Here is a 26,946-nt window from a genome sequence, read left to right on the forward strand (position 1 = left end):
AAAGGAGACACTCCAGCTGTTGTTACACCAGGTCCCATAGCATCTGTGGGTTGGATGGATAGAGGGCATGACAAATCCATTCATTTGTACCCACATTTAGGAGTAGACACACTCACATGGACTTTATCTCACAAAAGAGGGCTTCTCAGTCTCTGTGGCACTGCTCTGCCCCAGGGGCTCTGTGGCAGCCATTCTGCTCTGGGGATGCTTCAGACTGTGATTTCGGATGCACAGAGTGCCAGCAGTAACCCACCTAACCACAAGGTGGGAGAAATGCTTCACTGATGATGCCATCTCAGCCGTGTGGGCGACTTTTATTACTATCATTATTTGTTACGGTGCATCCAAGCCCAAGGGTCCCATTCGGGTCCCATTCGTGTGAAGTGTGACAGAGCCAGCAGCCCCGCAGGGAGCTTCCTGCAGGCAGATCCCACGCAGAGCTCAGGACTGAGATGCCCCAGGAGATCTCTGGGCTCTCTTGATCTATGCACAGCATGGCTGTGGTGTTAGAGATCCCCTCACTCCGGGGTGAGGACCCCTGAGGAGACGGGGGCAGGGGCAGAGCCACGCTGAGGTGCAGCAGCTTCCCCTCCAGATCCCTGACAGAGCATTCCAGGGAGCAAGCACAAATGTGACAAGCTTCACCTCCCCTTTGCCTGCCACCCCCACGCTGTCTCTCAGGCTCTGTGACAGCTTCTTGTCAGATGTCCCTGCTCATTACCCACCCACGCAGATGGGCTCCACAGGCAGCAGCAGTGGGTGAAGCAATCCAGGTCACAGGTGGGCTGAATGGCAGGTGAGCACGGACATGAGAATGACCCTCAGAGAACCCTGAGTAGACAACATTTCTTGTTTACTATGCTGCCAACCTGAGAGAGATTTCACTGCCAGCTCCTTTAAGAACAACAGCCAAACTCTGTTGATTTCAGCAGAGCCAGAGTTTCCCTTTTAGTCTGCACTCCAGAGATAATCACACAGCTTTTCCTGAGAAACCTGAAGCAGCATTCCAAAAGGCAGGCAGAATCTTCAGTGGGGAGGTGTTGAAGAATCATGCCATAATATTTTCTTACACAGACTTGACCTTTATTACAGGGCAGTGAGAGAGGCTTTGTGAAAAGGTCTCTCTAAATGAGTGAATCCAGTTGTATTTCTAGCCAATCAAACTTTATGATTTCTTAATAGAAGGGGCTTTAAACAAATGTAAAGTCCTCCTATCCTACCTGATTTCCAGTTGAAGAAATATATTTTAAAAGATGAAACCTGCTATTTCTAGGAGGCATGAAATTCATGTCTCCTAAGTCCAAGTGGGTAAGAAATGCAAAATTGTATCCTATCCTGAAGATCACAGGGTGTTCCATAACACTGGGTATTTGAAAAAAAATCTAATTTAAATATCTAAAATGAGATACCCAAATCTCTTATTAAGTAGAATGGTCCTGGATACATCAAAAGAAGCAAGCTTAGCTTCCCTACCAGGCCTATGTCCAACATTGCAATGCACAGAAGAATTTCCAACATTGCTATCAGGACATGAGAGGTTAACTGAATACTTTTGTAGTGCTTTGCATGAAATGTTTAAAATCCTGAACTCCTGTTATGACTCACTCCCCTTTTTCTCCAATTTGTTCATCCAGGTGCTCCTAGAACATCACTTTATTCCATGCATTTATGGCAGCACTTAATAACATATCTAAAATCCTTTATAATGCTGTAACTTTAACCAGCCATGCTCTTAGCTGGCAATATTACAGCAGTTATTTCTCAATAAGTAGGACCCTGATTTCTTGTTCTGATAAGAACTTTCGTGTAACAAAGGGCCAGTGGCTAAACCCTGATCTTGTCAAAGAACAACAACACAGCTTCAACAGGACCAGAATTTCATCCTCTATCTTCAAGCGAAGCCTCAATATCTGAAGTTGGAACAAAATGCAGGTTTGCAATGACAGCAATGCTACTGGTTCAGAAAAAACTCTATAACAAAGCTACCTTGTGTTGTATTAAAATGTGCCACAAGGGGGACAAATTCCAGTAAATCTATGCAGATCAGCAAACGAGGTCGGGCAGATACTTGCCACTGTCAGTAGATGCAATATGGGCAGCTGAGCCATTTGCAAGAAGAATGAAGAGGTTTTAATATCCTTTCCCCAGGGATGCAGCAGTGGCTACTGCTGGCTACAGAACTCCAGACTAGATTGATAGTGGCTGCTTGTCTACTGACAGCCTGCAAATTATAGCAGGTCCTGGGGAACCAACAGGTGACAATTTCAGCAAGACTGAAAGGCCCACGGCTAATACAAAGTTAAAATCTCTTTTTAATGTCTAAATGTTGCCTTTTTAATGCTTTTTGAAATATCCAATGTATATTTAATGTAAAAAACCCCAAGAGAATGGTAATTTTTCATATCCTACTTGTTTTGCTACGGATTATCTAACTAGATTCTGTAAAAAACTGTAATAAAACCCAAACTTGTTCATATTTCTTGGGGTTAAGAACTAACTTTCACTTAAAGGATGTTTTTAAATCATCAAGTAATTGACCCAGAACAATCACTTAAAGAAAAAAAAAGCAAGATCAAACAACAGTCCTAACAGAGCATTAAGGGAAAAAGCACTTTTCTTGGAAATACTGATAACAGTTTTCCCTAAAGTGTCTATGGTCCAGTAACCAGATACATATAGTTCTGATAATGGACTCGTTTACATAAAAATCACTGCCAGCTTGATTGTAAGTCACTGTGTGGAAGTTGGCCAGGATTAGAAATTGTTGCTATTAACCTTCTGAGAAAGCCTTTTCACCTGTGTGGAAACAGCTTTTAGCACAGAGCATTAATTTAATCTAGAAATTTACAAGGTGTTAGCAAAAATACCTTTCTTTCTAAAAAAAACATTGGACATCTATTTGAAGATGGAAAAGTACCCATATGAGGAGGCTGCCTGGTTTTCAAGTGATCAAATCTTAATTGACACCGGATCCCTTTAGTCCAGCTGGAATGTTCTGACAATAGTCAAAAAAAAATCACAACATGGACATTGGACTCGTGCATCCCCGTGGGCTCTTGTTTTTCAAACCAGTGTTTAGATACTGAGTTTGAACGACCTCATGCACACAGTGATAAAGAGTTACACTGTTCACATGTACTGGTGATCTTGTGGTGCACACAAAGTGGGGACTGAGCTTGTACTTGTGTAACTTCTTAATGCAATGGAAACATTTAGTAAATTAATATTTTTGCATGCAGTAATTATCATATGCATACTTGAAAAGAAAATGCTGTACATGTAAAATTATGCTTTTGATCCTGGAATAGAATTGAATTATGTTTGTTTCATGCATATTTGCAGCTTGCTGTACAATTCTTCAAGTTTTTCAATTTGAACTCTTGACAACATCAGCTTTTAAATCAAAACTGTTTGCAAATTACCTTTTGAGCTATTGTCTTTTTCTATTTTGGAATTCTAAGCAGCAGCAGAAATTCATCAAGTAAATACTCTTCCTGGCTTTAAAATCAAAGCTGAAACCTGAGCAGTTCTGTTTGGTATACAGGGAATGAGCTTTGATTTGATTTTTATTGTATTTCATTCATACTTTATTATAAAACATCTCCCAAGGACACTTGCATGATAAACACTTTCCAAGTAAAACCAGCATTGTATTTCCAGTCTCCTATTTTTAAAGGTTATTGGAATATTTTTATCATGCTTGCTTATCTCAATATTATACCACTGTATGACAGACAGCTGCAGATGGTAAGGAATAGAGCTAGATGTCCCTGTAGGGTTTTCTAATGGATTTTTTCCTGTAGTATTAAAGGGCTTCACTTGTAGTATTAACCCAGTGACCAGCACTTCTGCAATCTGACTGGGGACTGTCCCCAGGCAGCTCTATTTCCACTGGTTTTTGACTCCAGTGTTGTCTCAACTGTTTAACAGACATGAAATTTGGAGTAAATTTTTTAACAAATGCCCTCAAAGACCTACTGTAACTTAAATGGGGCAGATGATCTTTGTGGATGATTCAGCAGTGTGGTTTATGCTATGATTATGTTATTCCCAGTAGTTGGTTCCATCTCTATAATTAATTCACTCCTATTTTTCAGCAAAACAACAGTGATTTTCAACAGCTGGATAATTTCAGGCTTGGATTCAGGTTGGGCATAAAAAGTGTTTTATTGATAAATTTCTTTCCTTCTAGAAATTGATGTTTGAATCAAAACTAGATATAGATTAACCACAACATACCACTTCTTTCTAATTGACTTTTGACTGCTATTTATCTCTTGATCTTAGACAAGGCTTCTGTAAATGCTAACAGGATAACAGGCTTGGTTTGAACCTGCTTGTATTACAGTCATTGGCAAAAAATCCTGCTGGGTCACATCTTCTGAGTAGATCACATCCCTGTGAATCTCCTAATGCACTTTATAAAAAGTATCCAGTAAACCCCATAACAACAAGAATAGGATAAAATACACAGTGCACAGATGGTTCCAAAAAAAGCAAGCTATAACTTCAGTTTGAATTTGCGCTTATCAAGATTTACTTTCTGTGTAAAAGTAACCCATATAAGTCTTTATCAAGATTTACCTGGCTCAGTTAGGAAAAAAAAACCCCAGTAACTGCAATCTGATCAGTGCAATATCATTGTAGTAGAGGCCCATTCAAGTCCTCCTTAAATGCAAGCAAGCAGGACCCTGGCCAACTGGAAAGAGCAAGAGAATAGTTAACATGCCTGAGTTTTATAGGCCTGCCAAGTGGCTTAGCAGTCTTTACTGACAATTTCTGTTACAGAGGATTGCTTGAAATAAAAACCAAAGAAAATGAGATTAAAGATTGAGCTGCTTAGAACAGCAGCACCAGTACAGCATATTTCCTGGCAAGGTAACTATCACTTTGCACATCAGATGACTGCTCCAGCCTGCAGTGCTGAGCAGGGGTGGATTTTTAATCCATTTTGAAAAGTACTTAACAAAAACCTTTAGAAAGGTTTTATCAGCTATGAATACTGGAAAGAGGGTGAACTTCCTATCCCATGGCTTTGTTCTTATGCTATTTGGCATCTTTGTATAAGAGCACGAGAAGCCACCAAGCAGTGAGCTATTAATGCACGAGTCATGACAAGGCTTTGCAGCAATTATCTATCTGCTGAAGTCTTTGACTATTTGTCCCCTTAAAGCACTCCAAAGAGTGGGCTTTACAGTGGGACAGTTTCAGAGTTGAGGTGAATGCTGATGCATTAAGGCACAGTTTGATGAGTGACTTTTAAAGTGGCAGTGCTGGCACAAGCAGCTGCTGTACCACACACCCACTGGTGGGCACTTGTTCTGTCTCTGTGCCTCCCTTTGTGCTGTGTGGGTACGTAACCAATTTTATAGCTTCATTGCAAGATGAACAACAAAATGATCTGGCTGCAAAAGACTTTTTCAAGTTCTGCAGCTGAACTACAGGATTTAGCCTCTTACATACTCATTGAGGTGTTCTGTCTGTAACATAAGTGAATACCTTAGTTTGCTTTATTTAAAACTTGTAAATAATGAGAGCAGTGAGCACCAACAGCTTGAGCTTCAGCATGGACTGCCCAACCCAGATAGAGATCACACCCAACTGCTAGGGCAGCTGACATCTGGACCATGGAATCTTCATTGCAGATCATTAGATCTGGCTAACACTGTGAGCCTCTCCACGATGGGAAAGAGATTTTTAGGTAAGTCTGAGGATCTTCTCATACCTTTGTTTCATTATTTACTTAGCTAATAGCTATACTTCACTCACGCTAGTGTGGGTGGGAGAAGGATCTGTCCTGTTTTTTGTTTTGTGTAACTCTCTGAACTAATTTTTTTAAAGGTTGCCAACTAGTTGCTGCACACAAACTTCCAGCCTAGCATATTAAAAGGAAATAAAGCAATTAGGCAGCTTTCTGATCAGAGCTGTCTTGCAAAATAACTGCATTTATTTATTTTGTTGTTTTGTTGGAGCCTTTTAGCTGCAGGGAAATGCCAGTACATCTCATTGTCTGCTTAGCGAAAAACCTGTACCCTGCAAAACTTGTCTTAACCTAGAAGATTTTTGGAACTTCAGGCTTTATGAATTATAAATTACCTGTCTGTGATTACCATAAATTACCTGTCAATTCATCAAAGATTATTACTCACACGTACTGTTTGGGAAGGCAACAAAACCACCAGTATCAATTCAGTAGCCAACAAATAGATGCCACATTTTTCACACTTCACCAATATCCTAAAACCCTCCTTTGTTCACTGCATAGATGATTCCTTGGATGAAAGAGTGCCTTTTGGTGACTAGTTAAATGCATCACAGATTCGTTATGGGAATCCCCAGAGAGCTGAAGCTTCCTTATCAAAGCTGTGACTGATTACCTAACTTCAGGTCCCAGTTACCCAGTAAATCTCCTACACTTCTGTAAAGCACCTTCTCTTTTTTGCTTCATAGCAACTGTGGCTAAGCAGCATAATTTATTAAATCAAATCTGCTTTGAGAAAAATACAGTTCACTCATTCTTCTAATTACTACTGTTCAAATTTAGCCACAATTAGTGACCTCTCAATTTGCTGAGATTAGTTCTGCCCGTGTGACTAGTTATGAAGGCTCATGCAACAAGCTTTACAATTTCTTCTTCTGCCTAATGTACTACACAATTTGATATCTCTTGTTGCTTTTTTGTAAAGGAGTAAACAAAATCCCTCATTAGCTGCAAACATGTAGCATCTCCTTTCTCAGGAAGGCTGTTCCTGTATGCTATGGACAAGAGTTACCAAAAATCAGGGAGGCATCAGCAGTGCTGTAATGTTAGTATTTTACTATTGTATTTCACTTTTTGACCTCTGAAGCTCAACATAACATTACAGACATCCATGAGCCACCCCCTCTAAAATCACAGCAGGACAGACCCACAAAATGAGTACAGATTAATTATAATTATTATTTCGCACGGGTGAACTTAGGCACAGAGGTCAAATGCCCAGGTAAATCAAGTAACCCAGCTGAAAACCCCAGAGGTTCAGATTTCCCAATCTGTGGTCTAGTTACAAGACATCCCCCTGTGATCCTCCTCCTCATACTGGAAAGCCTGGAAAAGCCTCCTGAATGGCTATCATAGCTTTTTATGTTTGGATTCAGCAGTTGTTTTAGCCACGTTTGAATGAGTCAGGAAGTTGTGTATGTGGGAAGTGGTTTCCTCTCACACTACTGTATGTATGTATGTATGGATGGATGGATGAAATACATTCCCTCTACTATAAAGCTGCTGAATGAGAAAATAAAGTCATGCAGCTGACTGGCACTCCAGTGGCTTTACTTCAACCCTGGTAATGAAAAGTCTGTGGCCTCGGGAGGCGTAGAAAAGCTGGTGAAATCACTTGCATTCTTACAAAAAATTACTAGAGAAGGAAAAGAGTGGGGAAAAAGATATCAGTACTAAAACCTGGTGGGGAAAAAGATATCAGTACTAAAACCTGATAAATTGGAGACCAGGTTCTTTAGTGAAAGGGGGCCTGACTGAAACTGCAGGGGAAAATCCAGCTTTAAGACGAGAGCTACAAGGCAATAATGAAGGTGCCTCCCTCTGTGCTTCAGACAGTTTTTGCAGTAACTATTGTTCAGGAACTGGAGATAATGATACTGGCTTGTGCCTGCAATCATTACAGCTATGGCACACGCAGTATGCAAGGCATTTAGTGTCAAACTTACCAGCAGCACGAAGCGAGACAGTGGCAGGACTGAGCAGACTGCAGGTCACTGCCTTCCAGCCCCAGCCCCAGCCAGAGGAGCAGGAACCCTGCAGAGCAGGCAGTTTGCATTTGCACTGAGGCTGAACCACAGAATTTGGGTTGGGGCTAGAACCTGCTCAAAGGTTCGTGCCCTCAAATCCAGGGAGCTGGTGTGGTCTTCCTTCTGTCCTTCAAAGCTGATCTGTTGCTGGAACAATGGCCTCCTGAGAAGCCTGGTGAATACCTCGAGCGTTTGTTCCCATCTTCTGGGGAACTAAAAGGGAAAAGGAGGAGTTTAAGGGCTGGTCAGACAAGTGGGCTGAGGTTGATGGAAGAGAAACAGAACAGACTTGCACAGATCTTTCAAAATGACTCTGAGATTCTGAGGAGAGTGCTACAGCAGAAAAAAAATGGAGAAGGAAAGAGACATAGGTGAGGATTAAAAGATTACCTCAGTTGTTCCTTAGCTCAGCAAGGAATTTCAGGTTCTTTTTATCTTGAAGCCTGGAATAGTTCCATATATTTCAAGACCAGCCATTTATTTGAAGGACTTTGACGAGCTATGCTGGAGACAGAGTTGCCAGGTATGTGTTAAAAAAAGGATCTTACTGTCGTCAGCAAAGAACTTCTAAAACAATTTTATACATATAGATAGAAAACACATAGGGGTATACATCCTGGAACACTTAAACACATTTTCATTTGAAGGTAATTTCTTATTTAGAGGCAGACCAGCCTGTCAGAAGCCACAGCTCTGCACCATGCTGGTTCTCTCTGCTCTGGCAGCACAAAACACCAAGGCCCAGGGTGGACTTCACTGTGGCTGCAATCATGGGTCATTACTAAGTTATTCCATCAGACACTCAGGCAGAGCAGCAAACCCAAGATATATTCACTAAGGAAAGAAGGAAGTGTAGTTCCATGTACAATCTATGCATATTTTAACCGTTTTCCAATATTTCCTTTGCTTTCAACCTCTACCTGTCAAATGATGGTAAATTGCATATGTACTGGTTCCAGCTGAGCACAACTGGGGGTGAGATATTGCTTTTCTTTGAAGCTGAAGCTAGAGTCCACTTGAAAAGCTACAGGGAGAGCCACAGAAATTTGCATGAGAGAAACTGAAATTCTAACCTGGTGATTCAAAGCATTGTGATTCATGAAACAAATTTTCAGAGGAGGTACATAATACATTAAGAGAGCAGCCTGTGAAACAAACCATCTCTACAGCTAACATAGCAATCACAAGGTAAACAGCTTATTAGAAGAATGCCATTGTTTTCCAGATCAGCAGAAAGCCAACACAAATCTTTGTGAATATATTTGAAAATTAAAAATGTAATATATTATTCTAGCATTTGTTTTGATGCTTTTCAGGTGATCAAGGATCTCACTGTATGTTTCAAATAGAGAAAGAATATAAGATGAAGATCCAGAGCCAAATCCTTCTACATTTGAACCCTTCCTAGGAAGAGATGCTCCAGCCCACTTTGGCTCCACTTTTTAACATTCTGGGAGCACATCTCATCTCTGTTGCCAGTCTCTTGGTTTTGATGCTCCCTCAGCCTCTTACCTGGAGTATATTTGGGAGTGCTGATAGAGGAGCTGACAGCTCTGTGTGTTCCAAGGCAATTTTCTGTTGGCAAATCAAGGTTTCCTGAGTGGCACAATAGAGCTGGAACACAATACAGAAACCACCCCATAAATTTCAAAATTGCACACATGCAAAATGTGTCTGTGTGTCTGCCTGTCATGGGCAGGGACTGAGATAAGGGCAGTCACAGCAGTGACAGGGGAGGATTGATAGTCAGATGCAGGCAGTTCCTGTGACTACATGTATGAAAACAGAGATGAGATCTACAGGGATCCTCATGAAATGAGCTACACACGGACTTTTTCAAAACAGAACATTAGCTGGAGATGAAAATGGAGAGCTTCAATTTAGCTTTTTATAGCATTTCATTTTTTGCTTTACTGTGTGCCTTGCGACCAGCTACCTCTCCAACACTTTTCTTCATATTTGGCAACTAGTGATGCACTTCAGCATTTCAAGTGAAACTGAAGTACATGCCTTTGCTTAATAATCCCCCATTCATTTAAATAGCTAGTAGCTTGCCAGCTCTGCTTTGTTTGCCTTTTAGAATTATGATTAAATGCCCAGCTAAGTACTGCTCATATGGAAAGTGGCTCAACTAAACTATTATTTCAGTGAAACTCACAAGCTTGGAGAATGCATATTCTATATCATTCTTTTGCATCAGGATTTGTAATAGAAGAAATTAAGACTCTTAAAGACTTTCCCAGCAATGCAAGATTAGCCATGGACATCTCAGACATGCAGCATTCATACAATTTCAAAAGGATTTTGGCTCAGACTTGTACCTCTCAATAGGCATACTCTCTGCTGCTCCCTTCCTTCCTCAGTCCAGCTTTCCCTTCCCAGTATTGGTTTAGAAACACAATTGCCCCAAGGGCAAAACACCCACAGCCTACACAAAATCATGGAGCTGCCTCCCCCATTCTAGATATTAAATGCAGAAGAATACAACTCCTTGCTTGATACATAGTAGTAGATGTTTGGATTTAGGCAGAAACAGAGAGATGTGGACACACAAGAGTCCCCACTGCCAGGCACCCCCTGGGCAGCAGGAACGGGGATGCTTGGTGTGGGCAGGGCACTTGCCAGGCCCACCACAGCTCAAAGTGGCTGCTTGTAAGGCCAGTAGAAAACCCATGCAATTACTCTCTCCAGTTACAGAGCCAGACCTTCTGGCAGTACATACTTTCCTTCCATCCACCTCATTCAATACCAGTCTAAAAGGTAGAACATATGAAGTGGGAAAGAGATTACCAGCTCACTACTGGAATAAAAATTCACTAGAGGGATCTCAGCTGTGTTCCATATGTATGTCCAAATACAGCTAATGAAATCCTGCACAAGTCTCCCTTCTCTCCTTGAAATATTCTAAGCAGGCTGTCTTTTAGAGAGTGAAATCCAGCAGGCTAACTCAGGCTTTAAACCACAGGAGGGTTTGAATTGTCAAGAAGAAGCCACAGAGCAGAGACAGAAGACAAAAAACCACTTTAAATAATTCTTTCTTAAAACAAATAGAGTGAAAGCAAAACCAGTTGTAGAGTGTAGTTGTACAAAATCTACAGTTGCAGATTTTGAAATTTCACAAGGAAACACTTAACTGATGTTCAAGAGTATCGCTTCCAGCCACCTTGAAACCTTTTCTGTAGAGAAATTAGAATGAGATAATCTTTACTTTGCAGTAACAATGAAAATAAAAAGTATTTCCAATATTGGATTACTAATTGGAAAAACTTTCTATTAATTTTGTTTAAAAACACATTAAAGCTTAGTTGGCCTTCCTAATCTTATACTTACACCTGCATCTAGCTACCAGAGTGGTTAAGACTCTAGGAACTGATCACTAATTTGCATCACTGAAGTTCATCTTTGTCACAACTTTGTTCTAGACAGTTGATGACCTCCACATGAATAATGGAAAGAAAAAAGAATGGCTGGATGATACAGAAATGATGCAAACACTTGAATATATGTTCAGGCTGACACGCACTCTGCATGGGAAACATAAAGGCAGAAAAGAGGCTCTCAAATTTACTCCTTTTCTAAATGTTTTACTTAGTTTCATCTCCACTAAATCCGTTACTCTCTGAGCAGTTCTCAGTGCCCTACTATAGTTATCAGGTAAACTGCAGTGACCTTCCTGCTAATTGTTTTTATATTACAGTTTAATATTCCCATTGGGTATTTCAGACTATAGTTCATGACCCAGAAAATTAAGAATTAGTAAAGGGCTTTTGGGTCATCCTCCCATCTCTCTGCCATAAGCATTTCAAGCTCCCTGCCCCCCTCCACAAAAACCCCAACCAACCAAACAAGAAAACAACCAGCTGGCATTTTTGCAGCCTAAAATTCAACTGAAAAAAAAGAAAATGGAAATGCTCTTAAGTGCGAGTCCTGCAAGTGATGACAGATGGGGTCCCTCAATCCTTGGGGTTCTCTGAGGGGTTCCCTCATTTCTTTGCCAATTATTTCCTTCTAATTTTGTTGCTGCTTTTGTAGACATCAAAAGCAACTTCTTGCTGGCAATGATCATTCTTGTACTATTTCATAGACTGCCATTCACAGTGCACTGCAGCATACTATCATTTGCAATTATGGCCAAGGAGCATTACTGAGATTTCCATCTCTCTTGTCTACACTGCCCAAGTGGTGACAGATACACAAAGCCTGGCACCAGAAAAGGGATTAATAGCTATTAGTAATCTGAAGGGGGTAGCAGTACATTTAACAATTTTCTCTCTAATCTGTGGTCTTCAAGACCCATTAAGGCTAACACAGCCTTAAGAAACACTGTTTGAATTATACCTCTTTCCTGTTATTATAGCCAATTCTTTTAGTAAAGAATTTACCTTATGCTACTTCATTAAAGCTACTTCTATAAAGCCAGCTACTGTTATATAAACAGTTGTTGTTTAGCACATCTATTCTTTGCCTGTAGCTGCAGAGCTGCTATGCACATAATACTGGTCTCATTTATTATATTTTAGTTTATATCCCATTCTTGAAGGAAGAGCTTTTTCTAACTAAGCTTTAAGAATCTGGGCACTCTAGACCTTGTAACAGGTAGGATCTATGTGTAAATGCAGAATTCTTCTTGCTTTTGGTACAGACTGCCTACCAACTCTGCTGGGAGTTTCACTTGTAACTGCTTGCCAAAAAACTGCTTTTCTACTAGCACAGGCTCAGCTCTGCTGGCACAGACAGAATCTCTTCACTCTCCTGTCTGTGGCTTAGGCAATGTTTGCAGTAGCTGGTGTACTTGGCTAATGAACCTTGGCTAAGTTCCTTTGTTTGTTTGTTTAAAACAAAAAGGATCTTCTCCTCTGCTCCTGCATCAGTCAAGTACAGTCTGGGCCCCTTTGGTATGGCTGGGATGGTTTTCATCAGCTGACTTAATATATTTCTTAGCTGCATTGGTAGCTTAGTGGAACCAGGTGGGCTGAAGAGCAAAGGAGGGATTTCCCTGGCTAGTTTTCCTTCCTGTGTCATGCCCTGCTGCAAAATGAGCCCTGGGCTGTTGCTGTGCCTGTGAGGCAAAGGATCCCAGAAGCCCAGGCTGTGCCCAGCACTAGAACTTGCACAGCCAGATGGAAGATGAAGAGCCACACACATAGGCTGGGAAACCTCAACTTTCAATCACCCAAGTCTGGAGTACCAGTACTAGCAAATTAAGCAGTCTGAGAAACACAGTTCCAAGGCAATTCTGTCCTTAAGCATGTGTGGCTGGTTCCTTTCTGTGGGACTCAGCTGTCATCCAGAGCCAAGGCAGCATTTTTCCCCCTAAATTCTTCAGTTTCTACAGATTCTGAAAGCATTGAAAGTCACTGAACTTCTATTGGTCCACTAAATCTGGGGGAGGAGGGATGAGATCCCGTGGGTTCAGCCTAGCAACAAGGCAGACATCGTAGCTGTCGTGCATGAGAACATTGATGGCCACCACATTCCACTGGTTCTCCCAAGTATCCAGCTCCAGGATCTCTTTGGTGATAACTTCATGACGAGCTGAAAAAGAGAAGCAACAAGAGCAGGCATCAGGAGTCAAGTCAAACAGGATCAGAGAGGTTTGTGCAGTTATTATTATGACCTTCCTATAAGGTGGCAATGAAAAGATAATTTTTGCAGTACTAACAGCTTCCCTGTTCAAAGAGCATGTGATTTGTCAACATATAGAAAATAAAATAACACAGATGGGATCTGCATGGTGTATTCAGTCCTCATGCTCTGGGCTCCAGGTGCAGCTGGCAGGGACAAAAAGCATGAAGTACTCCTCCTTGGGACAAGTATGCAGGTGGCATTTCATGATGCAATTGATTGTCAAATGCTCATACTTGAGACACAGAGGATCACCAATTGTTAGAGAGAATGCCTACTTGTAGTATATGTTGTCTTTTCTTTCCCCTGACTAAAATTCATCTCTCAGGCTCCTGGAAGGAGTCCAATTCTATGGCTTTTCTTGGGTGTGAAGTATGGACATCCTGGCATTTGGGGAGAAATAAAGACAGAAAGAGATCTCCAGGGCTTTAAAAGTACTTTGGCTGTTCTGAAGTGCTGAGGAATTTGTCATGAACAATCAGGTTAGAATGCCATTAAATCATAGTCAATCTCAAGACAAGAAGCTTTTTACTGAGACTAACAAAAACCAATGAAAGGATCACCATGCAGCCAAGAGTAGTTGTCAACCAGCAGCGCTCTATTAAACTTCTTGTAAGAACACAAAAATCTTTCTTTGCTAACAGAAGTCCTGAAACCTCCAGCAACTTTACTCCAAGACAAGTTCTCTCCTAAAAATAAAAATATCTTTCATTTCTTCTCACTTCTTCTCATCTTAAAGTTGCTTTTCACATCAAGTAACCTTGGTGTAAATTTCTACTTTCAGCTGAGAACATGTACATGCTTTGCTGTCAGCTTCCTTCTGGTGCATTTCTTGATAAAATATCAGAACCAGGTCTCAGAGATTTCCAAGCACAGACACTTCACATGTACCAGGACAAGAACCATCATAGTGAGAAACATTTAATACCCAACACTGTTTTACTTAGCCTTAAAAGACTGGTTACAAGCTAAACTTTACAGGGTCCAGACTGAGGATCTCACCCAAGCTCTTTTTTAAAAAACAACAAACACCCCCATCCTTCACATACATCAACTCCATCTCATCGCTGGGACTCTGCCCTTCTGTGGAACCAGCAGCATTGGACTGAAGAGTGGGAAAAGAATGTACTACAGAAGAGCATCCAGATGCCAATATTGCTTCTCATGTTGGAAAAACAGACTACAGATTACTCCAGAGGACAGCAACCCAGGGGGTTTAATACCCCCAAGATGAGGCTGCTGTGGTTTAGCTTCCATGCAAAATTGATGTCCATGTTATGATGATGTAGTGTCAAAGGATTTAAAATGCCCCTGCCTACCCCCACAAGTAGCCTCAGCATATGGGGAGATCCTATGGAAACAAGGCTTCTTCACTGCACATTCTGCACATATAGAGGAGTTGTGGATGTTTTAGTTTGATGGAAATTTCTGCACATTTAAGGAAACCACTCACCAACCATCCACTATCTGTTCCCATCTCTCTCCTGATCAAAGGAATGCAGCACGGTGTTTCACAGCCTGTTCTAATTTTACCCTCAGTTCTGTCCCAACTAATTGTGGTATATTTTTTGTTGGTCCAAATCCAGACCTCTGGGGCTTTCATAGATCTCTAGGATCTTGTTTGTGTAAAATCTGGGTAAGATTGAAGGATTTAACCTAATCTGAATAGTCCTTGTTCCAAACGAAACAATAGCCATGGTGGTTTGCTTTTTAAACCTGGATACTAGAGGAGAATAACACGCAGGAAAGCTGCACCCATTCAAGACAGAAGACAGAAAACTGCTAAAAAAAACCCCACATCTACATGGAAAGAGAAAAGGCATGACTGACAAGCTGCAAACAAACAGCACATGCCAGTACCAGCAAAGAGCTCATTTCTAAATTACCCTGCAAGAGGGAACAGTTGTTTCCTAAGCGGCAAATATGGAGCCACAAACAGACCTGAGCTGTGACATGGGAGGCTCCAGTCCCTGTATTTATTATTAGATCATCTCCTTTATGCAATAAATTTTTGAGCCTGGATTTTCTTTGGCATGGATGATGACAAAACTGAGACAATCAGAGGGAAAAAACATCAAACACTGGAACTGAGACCTTCTGGGGGTGATTGTGACACTTGAGGAAAAAAGAAATCATAATTAAAACATCAAAGGCAGATTCAGCAACCTTTCCTTACAGGCCTTGCTGTGTTTTTTCCTGACCCTTGTGACTCACAACCTTTAGTGTCCCCTGTTTCCCTTTTCTGTGAGATGTTTTAACTGGTTTTGTTCCACTCTACAAATTCTGCTTTCCAGCATATGGAGTGGTAGTTAACTTTCAACCCTTGGGAGATAAAGAGAGAATGTTCTTGGAATAAAGGAAGCAATCATTTCTCTAGTCTTATCTTGTTTAATACGAAAGGAAGCAGAAACTTTTGGATGAGAGAAGTTCATGTGAGGAAAAGCACTACTCAAAACACAGTCATACTGCAGAAATAGATTACATCCCCCCTTTCTTTTTAAAAGAAAAGTGAGTAAAATGAGCTAAAACATCTCAATTTGCAAGTCTTTCTTTTTTAACTTATATTTCTTGGTTAGGACAATAAAAAGGTAACAGTACCTTTGATTCCAAATTGTAATGTTGGACTTTCAGACTTCCAATGAAAACTTTTAAGCCTGAGCGTGCAAATAATTCTAGATTTTACCTCATTGGTTCACCTTATTTGATTGCCTTTTTTTTTTTTTTTCTTCTTATAGGAGTATAATGTGACATCTACAAAAAGAAATTGGCTGTGTTACACATTAATTGACTTAAAAAGCCACCCATAGAACTCCCAGTCATAGACAGCATCATTTGGAATCACTTGCCTGACAACCACTTTACCTAATGAAAGGATTTCTCTCCTTTCCAAATGCTTTCATTTTTCCTACAAAACCAGGAAGTATTTTTCTGCACAGTCTTGTTTAAACATGACAAGTTTTAAGAAACTTTCTTTACATGATGCTTTTCTGCATAGGAGTTAAACCACTTTATATTACAACTGTTCAGGTTGAACAAACCTAACCCTAGCGCAGGTTCTTTTCAGGCAGTAAAACAGTGCTTATAGCAGTATGGTTTCTTCTTATTCAGGGAAGGAAAAGGCTAAACCAGCACAGGGAACATTAATTCCTGCAGAAATTTATCCCCATGAGAAATTGCAGTATGTTAAAACCAAGTCAGAGCTCTTTTGGTATAGATATGCCTTTGTGATGCACAGGTGCAGACTGGAGGCCAACACCAAGCCTACAAACCCATTTCATCCCAGTGAAGGAACTGGAGTTATACCTAAAAATGTTTCCTTTATAAATGTTACAATATTTCAAACATGCAAATATAGTAGTTAGAAAGCAAAATTGAGTCTAATCTTTTTATATTCTGGCCTGTTAACAAAACATTTTCCCACAATTTTTCATGTGAATATTTTCTTTGTGCAGAAAAAAACAACAAAAATATTAAAATTTATCAAGTTATTGCATGCACTCTGTAAATACAATCACATTTTCTCTTTAAAAGGTTTATTTTCAAATATGATTCACTTCCCAAATATGGCCAGACTTCAATTTATACTGTAAGTTTTCTCATGTCATTTGAATCAGGTCTGGCCATAAATCAGAATGAACCATTCTTGGAAAGACCCCCAGTATGACTGCAGGCAACATAAATATTTGATCTGCTTTTTCTTGTTCTTTTTCTTTTTTTTATTTCCTTCTTCTTTTTTTTTTTTTTTTTTTTTTTTCAACTGCATTTCATTTGTGATTTGGAGGCTGGGGGTAGAGGGACAACTTTCCATGTGTATATAGTATTTATTACCACATCTGGTCTTTTTTGACCTCGCTTTTTCTCCCCTGTTTGGAACAGAACATTCAGATATAATCATTAGGTTTTGGGTTGACATAGTTAAAGAGAGGCAGATGTAGGAGAATTAAGCAACATTCTTAACAGGTAGAAAATCTATAGGTCATTGAGTACTATTAACCATGCAGCTATTGTGTCTGTAAGCCAATGCAAATAAATGAACTCTACTGCAGCCTGTTCAATGGGAAGAGAGCACTGAACTAAAAAAAAAAAAAATCATGCTAAATTTTAGCTCACTGGAGTTAAATCCATGGGGAGTTTTCTGAAATATGGTCAATATTTATTTCTGACAGAAACCCATTGACATCACCTGGTACATTTGTCTCCATCATATGAAGGAGGTAACAGAGGTTACAGAGACAGTGAGAGCATGTGCTAAGTCACGAGTGGCAATGCCTCTGCATCAGCACAGGGCAGAGATACCCAGAGTAGTTTTGGTTGGGTTCACCTGCCTGCCAGCTCAGTGTAGCTACACTGACATTCTGGTACAAGACCAGAGTGAGTTTATCCAGACAACCTCAGCACTGAACAGCACTGTGTAATGGGGGATAATCTCAGTGTTGTCTCTGTCCCTGTTCATGGGCTCTGTGCCCTGGGACACCCTCACACAGGCTACTTGCCTGAGCTCCTGCTGGTGTCAGTCCTAGGTCATCACAGCACCTTTTCTTTCCAGCTTGCAGCTTACTAATGTGGTCTACCTTCTCTTGCAATAAATCAGTTTGTAAAAAAAATAAAATTAAAAAATAAATCAAACCTGTAGTGGTTAAACCATTACCTCTCTGCTCTTCCCATGGAAAAAAACACCTGAACATCACAAGGTATTTACCAGTTCCCCAACAGCACTCAAAATGTTTACTCAGGTTTTTCTTTCACTGGCTTCCCAGTTCTTGTCACCTACCAGCCCCTCCCGAGCTGCCTTGAAGCAGTTCAGCCTCCACTGCTGGTTTGTACCTGGTTTTGCATGCCATTAGCTGTGCCAGAAACCAGAGAATGATTTTAAACATACGAGAAGAGCCTCTGCTACTTATCTTCCTCATCACTAATAGCTGCTTTCCTAATTACATGATGTGGAGTTAGGTGACTTGGGAATTCACATTTGTGTTGCAATGGGATAAAAGTGCATTTAGATCATTACCACCAGATGTCCTGGCTCCCCCTTTGCAGTAGGAAAAGCAATAAGTTCATCAAGTCTGTGGCCTTCAATCCCATTTGTGTACACAAGGTACCCCTAACTCTGCCAGCCAACACCCCTGGTGGGGTCAAGTACATCCATCATCTGTGCCTGTGGGCAGAAGCAGGAAGAGAATACACAGGAGAGGGAACTTGGCTTGGCTGTTTAACATGCTGGCCAGCCTTCATGATGCTAAGTATGAAGGCAGTGTATCCCACCAGGCACAGCAAAAGCTGGGAGGCAGGTTGGGCTTGAATTTACAACTGTGGCAGCTTACGGTTTTCAGAGCACCTGCGTGGACTAAGGTAAGATATTAACTCTCATAGACAGGACCTCTATCCTCTTGCTCTGCTGTGCAACTCTTCAGGACTATAGTTTCGTGGTCCATCCACTCACTCATGAATCAATATATATTAAACTTTATATATATATTTTATATATATATATGTGTGTGTGTGTATCTATAAATACTGGGATGGTATACAGGAAAGAACTTTAATTCAGTTGCTGCAACTGTTTTTTGGGGGGTTGATCCAGATACTTCAGCTTTTAAAATCTTTCCAGATTGTGCCTGATGTTCAGAGGCAAGGCCTCTTTCAGACATAGTTTTACAAGGATTGGTCCTGCTTGCACTGTAGGTGACAGCAGGATCACAGATTACAGAGGCACCAGGATCAGTGCTCTTGAGGTCAATTCATATGAGTAAAAGCTGCAAGATCATAATAAAAATTACTGGCCTCAGACCATCCTGAGATACTGTTTCTAAATGCCTTACAATGGGTTAATACATTATTAATAGAGGATATAAAGCATGTTTAGACTATGCATGACAGGCAGTTATGAACACAACAGAAGATGTCATACATGGCTACAAGCCATGTTTCTAAACAACCTATTGACCTCTTCAGCAATTAATTACAACACATTAAAATATCTATTAAGCATTTATTAACCATTTATAAACAATAAGTGAACCTTTGTAAGAAGCACGACTGGATTACTAATACCATGCTGTCAAATGTGGGTCTGAAATGAGCAGGTGCTGCTCCCCAGCAATTCCCCTGACCTATACTGGCCTTATTTACAACAGTGAGTTTCTCACTAATGAGCAGGGGTCAGTAGGCAGCCCTCCCCGGGAAGGCAGGGAGCTGAGGAGCTCTCTCCTGCACACCCATCCCCAGCAGCTCACACCAGCACTGGGGGAGAAGCAGGGGAAAGGCTGAGCAGCATTTTCCAGGGTGGGCTGGGGGGGCAAGGGCTGGAGAGATGTGGCAGTGCCTGCAGTGGGTGGCTGCCAGCAGATTTCTGTGCTGAGCGAAGCGCAGGGACCCTGCATCCATCTCGCTGGTGGGAATATTAATTCAAATGGTAACAACTGTGGGCAGGAGAACTTTAATTATTCATCGCTGCTCGGTGAATTTGAGCAGACGGAAACAAACAGTGGTGCAGATCGGCAGCCCTGGGGTTTGCCCCTCTGCTTTATTTAGCAGGGAACATGGGAAGGTGCTGGAGAAACAGGTTTTGTTCCAATCCCTCAACCTCCAGGCTTGACAAGCGCAGTATTTACTGTGCTAGGCTGCTTAATATGTCTAAATTTAATTTGATTCCTGTAATGTTCCATAACCACTACAATAAAAAAAGAAGTACTAAGAATGATTCTCCATATAAATCACATAATGGAGGAGGCTAGGGGGAGCAGCCTTTATGGTAGATTAGTCAAAATAAATAACTATTAAGGTACTGCACTGTCAGGAGAAGATGGCATAGAGACACAAACTCATTAGCTCAGCTGGAATACAATAATTACTTCACTGCCGCAAGCAGTGCCACTGCTATTCCAATGCATGGATTGCAGTTTATGTAAATGAGGAACAAGAGGTCAGAAAATTAATCTAGGATAAATATATATTATTTTTTTTTTTGTAGAATAAGAATTACAGATCTAATAGGGCCCAGTGTCACTGTCACCAATCTTGTTTAACTGTTGCAAACACATAATTGAGATTCGTACATTCCAAGGGCACAGATATTTCTTCACTTTTTCCCCTTCCTCTGACTGTAACACCACTTAAGTGAAAAAAAATTCTACCTGATAACAGCAAGTAAGTAACAGAAGTAGGTTGAGCAGCTCTAGACCCCCACATGATGCTAAACACAGTACAGAAATCTTCAACATATATAGTAAGGAAGCAGTACATTTATATTCTCTGCTATGAACTGGATTAGAAGGAGATGAGAAAACAGCCAATTCAGACAAAGACAATTCCATGTCAAGTGCTGATGACCTTTTAAGTGATATGTGCTGCTAACACACGTTAAACATTGGTATCTGCATTGAGGTGGCTGCCCCTTTTCTTCACACATCAGCTGATGTCACATTGATGCCATTCTAATGAAAATCAAGTTAAAAAACCAAACCAACAACAACTCCGGATTTGAAATTCTAACTCAACTCTGTATGGCAGACAGTTGGACCAACCCCTACAATACTGAAAACTAAAGCTACAACCCCCACCCCTCAGAAACAGGCTACAAGCTCTGCATTTGTGCAACAATTCACCATACACGTGCTTTCACAAGCCTTCAGTGCCAGCAGACGACGCAGTCCCAGCAAGCAGGCACACACCCTTAGCCAAAAAAAAAAAAAAAAAACCAAACCAAAAAGAAAAAAGGGAACCCAGTCTTGCAGGAATTTTATAAGCTTGTAATGCTGCATACCCGAAGAGCTGCTTCTCACCTCCCTCGGTGAAGCTGGCTGCTAATGAGGCTGCGGCTGCCATGCCTGGGCTAACGCTGATCACTGCCGGCCCGCAGAGGGGGCAGGGTTTAGTTCCATGTGAAAGGCAAAGGCAACAAAACACGACAACAGCAACATCATACTCTCAGTCTACAAAGGCTGGTTTAAAATCCATAGTGGAAGCAGTAAATGTGGCAATGTATTTTAACAGTAGAAAGCTGGCTGCCTGCTGCACCTCGAGTCCCTCTGAGCATTCACACTACAGTGAGTGATTTTACTCTGTGCAGATCTATAAACCAATGGACAAAACCAACATTTTTAAACATTTCTGATTATCTCAATGAATGCCACAAAATTGCTAACAGATGACAGACACCATTCATGACACTAGGCTATATGAGCTGGAGCCAAACATCAGAGACAAGCAGATTAACAGTTCCTCTTTGCCATAATGAACTGATTTGTATGAACTACTGGCAAACAGATGAAGTTTTGCAAATTTTGCTAAAGGAGGAAACAAATGCAAATCAAACAGAAGTAGGCTTTTTAGGTACTTATCATGATTGTAAGAAGATACGTTTGTCAGCTAGTGACACAAGGCAGAAGACTCAGAGGGGTTTGTACCACCTCCCATAGACACCAAGCTCCTGATGCAGTTGCTTTAGGTAAACCAAGTTAGAATCCCTCATATCCAAAGAACAGATCATTGAGTGATTAGGGTCCTAAACTGCTTTCTGCTCTTTCAGAGCAGCTTTAAAGCACCAAGGATGTGAATTACCCTTAGGAAGTGTCTGTGCTCTTCCACATGCTGCAGTGAGCCTGGGGTCAGTGAGGTCTTAGTGAAGGCACTCCAGATAAGTGTCTAAATTGAAGATGAATTAATCCCCTTCCCCCTTTCATAGCCAGGCCATGATCAAACTTCTGACTTGAGGAAGCCTCAGCAGGAGAGGTCTTCCAAGCTGTGTTTACCAACCCAGCTCAACATTAAACAGCATTTTCTGCAATTCGGAGGAAGCTTTCTCTTGACGAAACTTGAACACACTTTAGAATGCACTCATCCTTCACAGACACTGCAGCCTGCATTGTGCAAATGCTACTCACAGCTGGCCAAGCTGACTGCCCTCTGGAGACTGGAAGTAGCTACAGTTTCTCTTCTTTTGCTCCTGAGGATGCTGTTAGGGCTGCTCTACTTGCTCTCCTTCAAGCAAAGATTTGAGAGCCAAAATATATAGGGTGAGAATCCTGCCATCACAATACTACCATCAGAAGGCAAAGGTAGTTGAGCAGTACTCATCTTTTAATCCAAATGTAAGGCCCTTTGAGCAGCTAACAGTTGCCTTTCAGCTTTGTGTTTGTATACAGCACTTCTGGTCTCTAATTATGCATTTAGGTCAATACTTGTGCAAGAAAGCACATAGAACAGGGCACATATGAATAAAATTAAAATCTAACAATGTCCTTCGTAGGTCATCTTTCACACTGCAGGATCAAGAGTGGGTTTAATCAAATGCAAAGGCAAGCTGAAGCTGCAGATCTGGGTACAGATGTGTAGTATATAGAGAGTTGGCTATAGGCCCTTACATACATTCACTAAGACTCTCCACTGCAGAAGTGCTTCTGGCTTATTTTCTTTTTTTAAGCAGCACTCAATTCTTGGATGTTCAAAGCAGCCCTTTAGTGTTCAGCAGGCAGAAAACCCAGAGACTACAGCTGTGCCTCCAGCTTGTTCCAAAAAGCTCCAGTTGGTTAAAACTAAATTACAGTATTTTGTAAAATTGGAATATCCTCCCTTGGTTGCATCCCTCACAAAAACCAAACTGATGTGCCAAGGAACCCAAAAGACTAAAATCGAACAAGCACATTCTAAAATAACCCTATCTGCTACTAAAGCAGCAGCAGCACATGCTGTTCTGTGAATATCTTGAAGCTGCTGAGCAGCTGTAATTGTGGAAGACCAGAGTCAAGCCACCCTCTCAAAAATCTCATGTGACAGTAATAAGTCTTTTGCTCTACTCTTCACCCTCAAACAGTGGATCCAGTAAAAGGTCTTTCCAGCACAGGGCCAGGGAGAGAGGCCAGCCAGATGACCTTTTCAGGTTTAACATGTGGGTTGCACCCATCCTTTTCTTCATTATGGTAGCTAGAAGTTGTTACTGTTAAGATTTAGAAAATCCCGTTCCTTTAGTAATTTGAAAGTCACATTAAAAAGCCTGGCTTTACTGCACAGCTTCCTCACAACTTCTCAAGCATTTTGGATACATTTGATTTACAGTTTACAATTATAATCTTATTTTGGCTCCCTTGTTAATAGATATAACAGCTAACAACACAATCACTACTCCGAATCACTAACAACATTATTTCTTTGCTGGTATACAAAAACGCACATGTTGGGGGCAGAGCTGAGGTTGCACAGGTAACAGTAAAACTGGCATTTTCTAACTCTGACTTCTTATTTTCCTATCTAAATAACAGTGCAGGGGAGTGCTATACATAATTATATAGATTGTGATAGTACAGTCAGGAATTGGGAACCCACTGAGCTGGCATTAGGCAGACATACACTGGATGACCATCTTGTAATCCACTGGGGGGACTTTCAGCTTCTCCCAGTAGTACCACTCTTTCTACATGACTCAGTGCCAGAACGTGGTGGTATTGTACAGAGAGTGCTTTTATGGCTCAGAAGCTACCTTATTCAGAAAATCTCACATTCACTTTAGTCATCTTGAATGAAATTGCTTCATTTGCCACTATGAATGATCAGCCTTTTGAGATTCATACGAACTGACTTTCAGCTTTTTCCTAATAGTGCTGAGAAAAAGACAAATATGATGGCACACTGTTTGCTATGGAAACACAGCAATGTATCAAAACCATAATTGCTCTGAGGTCACAGAACTTCCATCAGAGATAACACAAGAACAAGCCTGTTATAGAGCTGCCACACAATTGTTCTCAGGAAGCAGCTTCCTCAAACACAGCAAATAGAGGGAGGGGCAGGTGAGCTGGGAACTAGCTGATGAAAATCATCACTAAAAATATAACAGCACCTTTAAGTTTAGAGTTTTTATACAAGCAAAAGTCCATGCACCTGCAATCAGTGTAATGTGAAGGATGTTGTCACCCAGTGATGGTACCACCTGGGCAACATCAAGCCTTACATGACATTTATTAGAAGTGGATCTGAATTACTAGCACAGAAAGGAATCTGAGGCAGCAGCTGTATGTAGCAGGAGAGTTTAAGTGTGCATTTTTGAGAGACTCTTTGCATTTATAATGGAAAGGAAAATGGCTTTCAGTACTAGAGATTTAGACAGAGCCAAGCACAGTTGAGAGAAGGGAGACCTGAAAAGAGAAAGATGGCCACAGGGCTAGGATTTCACCAGATGTGAAATTTCAGTGTCTTTGTATCTCATTAAGTACACAAGGTTTTTCAACACTGATTATGAAAAGCATGTAAGTAAATAGGCAGAGCCAGATAGCTTGGCTAGGGACAGTTGGATAGTGCCTTAATCTTTAACAAGTATGTCCAAGCTCTTAAGTGTTCATAACTAAGTTCCAGTCTCAGTAGCTTTGGATGTAACTCGGACAGGTTTAGCAAAGAACAGAAATACCTTTAATTTTTCATGTTTTGTTAAGGCAAAAAAAAAGTAAAATACAAACAGAACACATTAATATTGACACTAGGAGCTGGCAGTCCAAAGGGCTGAATCAGCTCTGTAGTTCCAGGGTATGCCAGAGCAAACTAATAGGGTTGGTCAGTCACCAGGTCAGGCTGTGTACAGTGAAACTGATTTCAGCTCTGCAATGAGTGTCAGACTCATTTTAATACCTGCTCCATGAAATCCTCCACAGAGGTACAGCTTCCCACCCACGGAGCCTGCACTGGTAGAGTTCGTTCGTAAGGAGAGAAGGGGAGAAGGCATAGGAGGTCCATCCCTCCAGAAGTCTCCATCAGGGTTATAAATCTCCACTGCATCAAGACATTTCCGTGTCTGTCCCCTGTCACGACCAAGGCACCCAATTCCTCCTGCAAAAGATACGTAGGTCAAAGGTAGCAGCACCAGGTTCTGCTGAAAAATGCATTGCTGGCTGCATCATGTGTTGTTTACGTGTCCTCATGCTTCTGCCTTTCTTTTCCCTTTTACAGCTCCAGAAATTTTAGAAAGTAAACTCAAAGCAGAAGCTACTTCACATTATCTACAGTCATCACAGCAAGATCCATTCTGAAGTCTTGTATCAAGGGAAGGACAAGGAACATGCCTACAAAGAGCAAAGGTATTTCATCTTGCTTTCTGCCTAGACAGTAGAAATTGTCACAATTACTTATTCTGTGTGCTGGACAAACCACTTTATCACTAAGTTGCAGTGGATCAAAAGTCATTCTCCAGCTACAGTTAGTGAATTTGACCACTTGTTAACCAACAATCATTTGAATTTGTTGGTTGTCTTCAATTTAAAAAAAATGTACACCCATTTCTTAAGGGCAATCAGCTTCCAGTAAAAAAACCCATTCAGTATGCAGGAGCACCAGTGAGGTTGGTTGTGGCAAGCCCTACTGCTGAAGCATTAATTAGGGTGCTCAAATTTGGTGTGCAGGATTCAAACAAATCCCAATTTTCATTTGCTGGGACACAGCCCAACAGGCTGCAGACATACCTGTGATCACAGCACCCACTGCAGATGATGTACACAGCAATCATGGTGTAAACATTGCTTTCCCAAATCCTTCCCAGTGATCAAAACCGAGTTTGAATTCACAGCCTTTGGTTCTCAAGAATTAATATGCTGACGTACCCTTGCAGGTTTTCCATCTGTGCCAATGGACACAATACCCTGTAATGAGCTCTGATGGTGTGCTCAAGCAGTTCTTTTGTGCATGTATGTGACCACTTTTAAATATAAAATGACTGCAATATGCAAGCAATTTCCAGATGAAGGCTGGCATTCCAGATACACGTGTAGGACTGCTCAATTGTGCAAATTCAAAATGCATTGTATGGCATGTAATTATGCCCTTGCATAGGCCTAGGGAAAGGATAACTTCTGCAGGGTTAGGGAGGCTACTTTTAAAATACATTCTCTCTCATGCTGTTAAGCTAGTCTGTCAGAGAAATGAACTCCTAGTGCTCCAAGTTTTACTTGCATATGGTTTTCCATATGCAAGGTATTTGCAAGAGGCAGGAACATGTAAATGAGGACTGTACTGCTTCTGATTTCCTGCCATGGTATGCCTGATCTGTATTTTAAAGCCAGGTGAAGACAAGATCAGCTACGGCTGCATAAGAGCTGCAAAATTAGAATAAAATTCAGTGTCCATTATCACCAGCAGATAGTTCTGCTCCAGCTGAACACAGCAGCATTTGATTCAGGTCAATACTTGAGTTTGAAAACCTTCACTGGATTTGGTTTTCAGCTCCTTTTCCATGCACAGAAAATCTTAATTTGCCCTAATACCTCCCAACACGATCCTAGCAGTCTGTATTAGGCTCACCTCAATGTGTGCTTAAACAAGGCTCACATCCAAATGCTTTCATTACTAGCTTAACACTCACAACTAAACAGCATTTGCTCTGATGGGCTTCTCCTATGAGGCTTGATTCACCTGAAAGAGCTGAGATAGGGAATGATTGCAGTCATGGAATTTTGCTAATCGCTTCCACACCAAAAAGGGAATTGTACACATCACCACACTGATCCTCTCTTACAATGGAGTCTGATTGAGCTATTCCTTGGGATTATTTGGAAA

At 41.1% G+C, this 26,946-nt stretch overlaps 2 protein-coding genes and 1 long non-coding RNA gene across 5 annotated transcripts in view; 2 read left to right on the top strand and 1 right to left on the bottom strand.

The window, feature by feature from the left end:
- Positions 1–1,390: 1,390 nt before the first annotated feature.
- LOC139801565 (uncharacterized) lies at positions 1,391–11,021 on the top strand. Its single transcript, XR_011728238.1, has 2 exons — positions 1,391–2,298; positions 9,105–11,021. It is a non-coding gene; the product is annotated as an uncharacterized lncRNA (long non-coding RNA).
- The window catches only part of KBTBD12 (kelch repeat and BTB domain containing 12), a 41,764-nt gene continuing 23,606 nt past the window's right edge, over positions 8,789–26,946 (bottom strand). For both annotated transcript variants that reach the window (XM_071755971.1, XM_071755972.1), the window contains exons 5-6: positions 25,030–25,227; positions 8,789–13,323 (exon numbers count right to left, since the gene is read on the bottom strand). In XM_071755971.1, the coding sequence (XP_071612072.1) occupies positions 13,154–13,323; positions 25,030–25,227 (368 nt within the window). In that variant the 3' untranslated portion in view covers positions 8,789–13,153. The remainder of the gene's footprint in view (positions 13,324–25,029; positions 25,228–26,946) is intronic.
- MGLL (monoglyceride lipase) overlaps positions 25,102–26,946 on the top strand; it is a 99,741-nt gene continuing 97,896 nt past the window's right edge. For both annotated transcript variants that reach the window (XM_071755974.1, XM_071755975.1), the window contains exons 1-2: positions 25,102–25,240; positions 25,348–25,475. In XM_071755974.1, coding sequence (XP_071612075.1) covers positions 25,457–25,475 — 19 coding nt within the window. In that variant the 5' untranslated portion in view covers positions 25,102–25,240; positions 25,348–25,456. The remainder of the gene's footprint in view (positions 25,241–25,347; positions 25,476–26,946) is intronic.

Source organism: Heliangelus exortis, chromosome 12 (assembly GCF_036169615.1).
Source record: "Heliangelus exortis chromosome 12, bHelExo1.hap1, whole genome shotgun sequence".
In the NCBI taxonomy this organism is placed as follows: Eukaryota; Metazoa; Chordata; class Aves; order Apodiformes; family Trochilidae; genus Heliangelus; species Heliangelus exortis.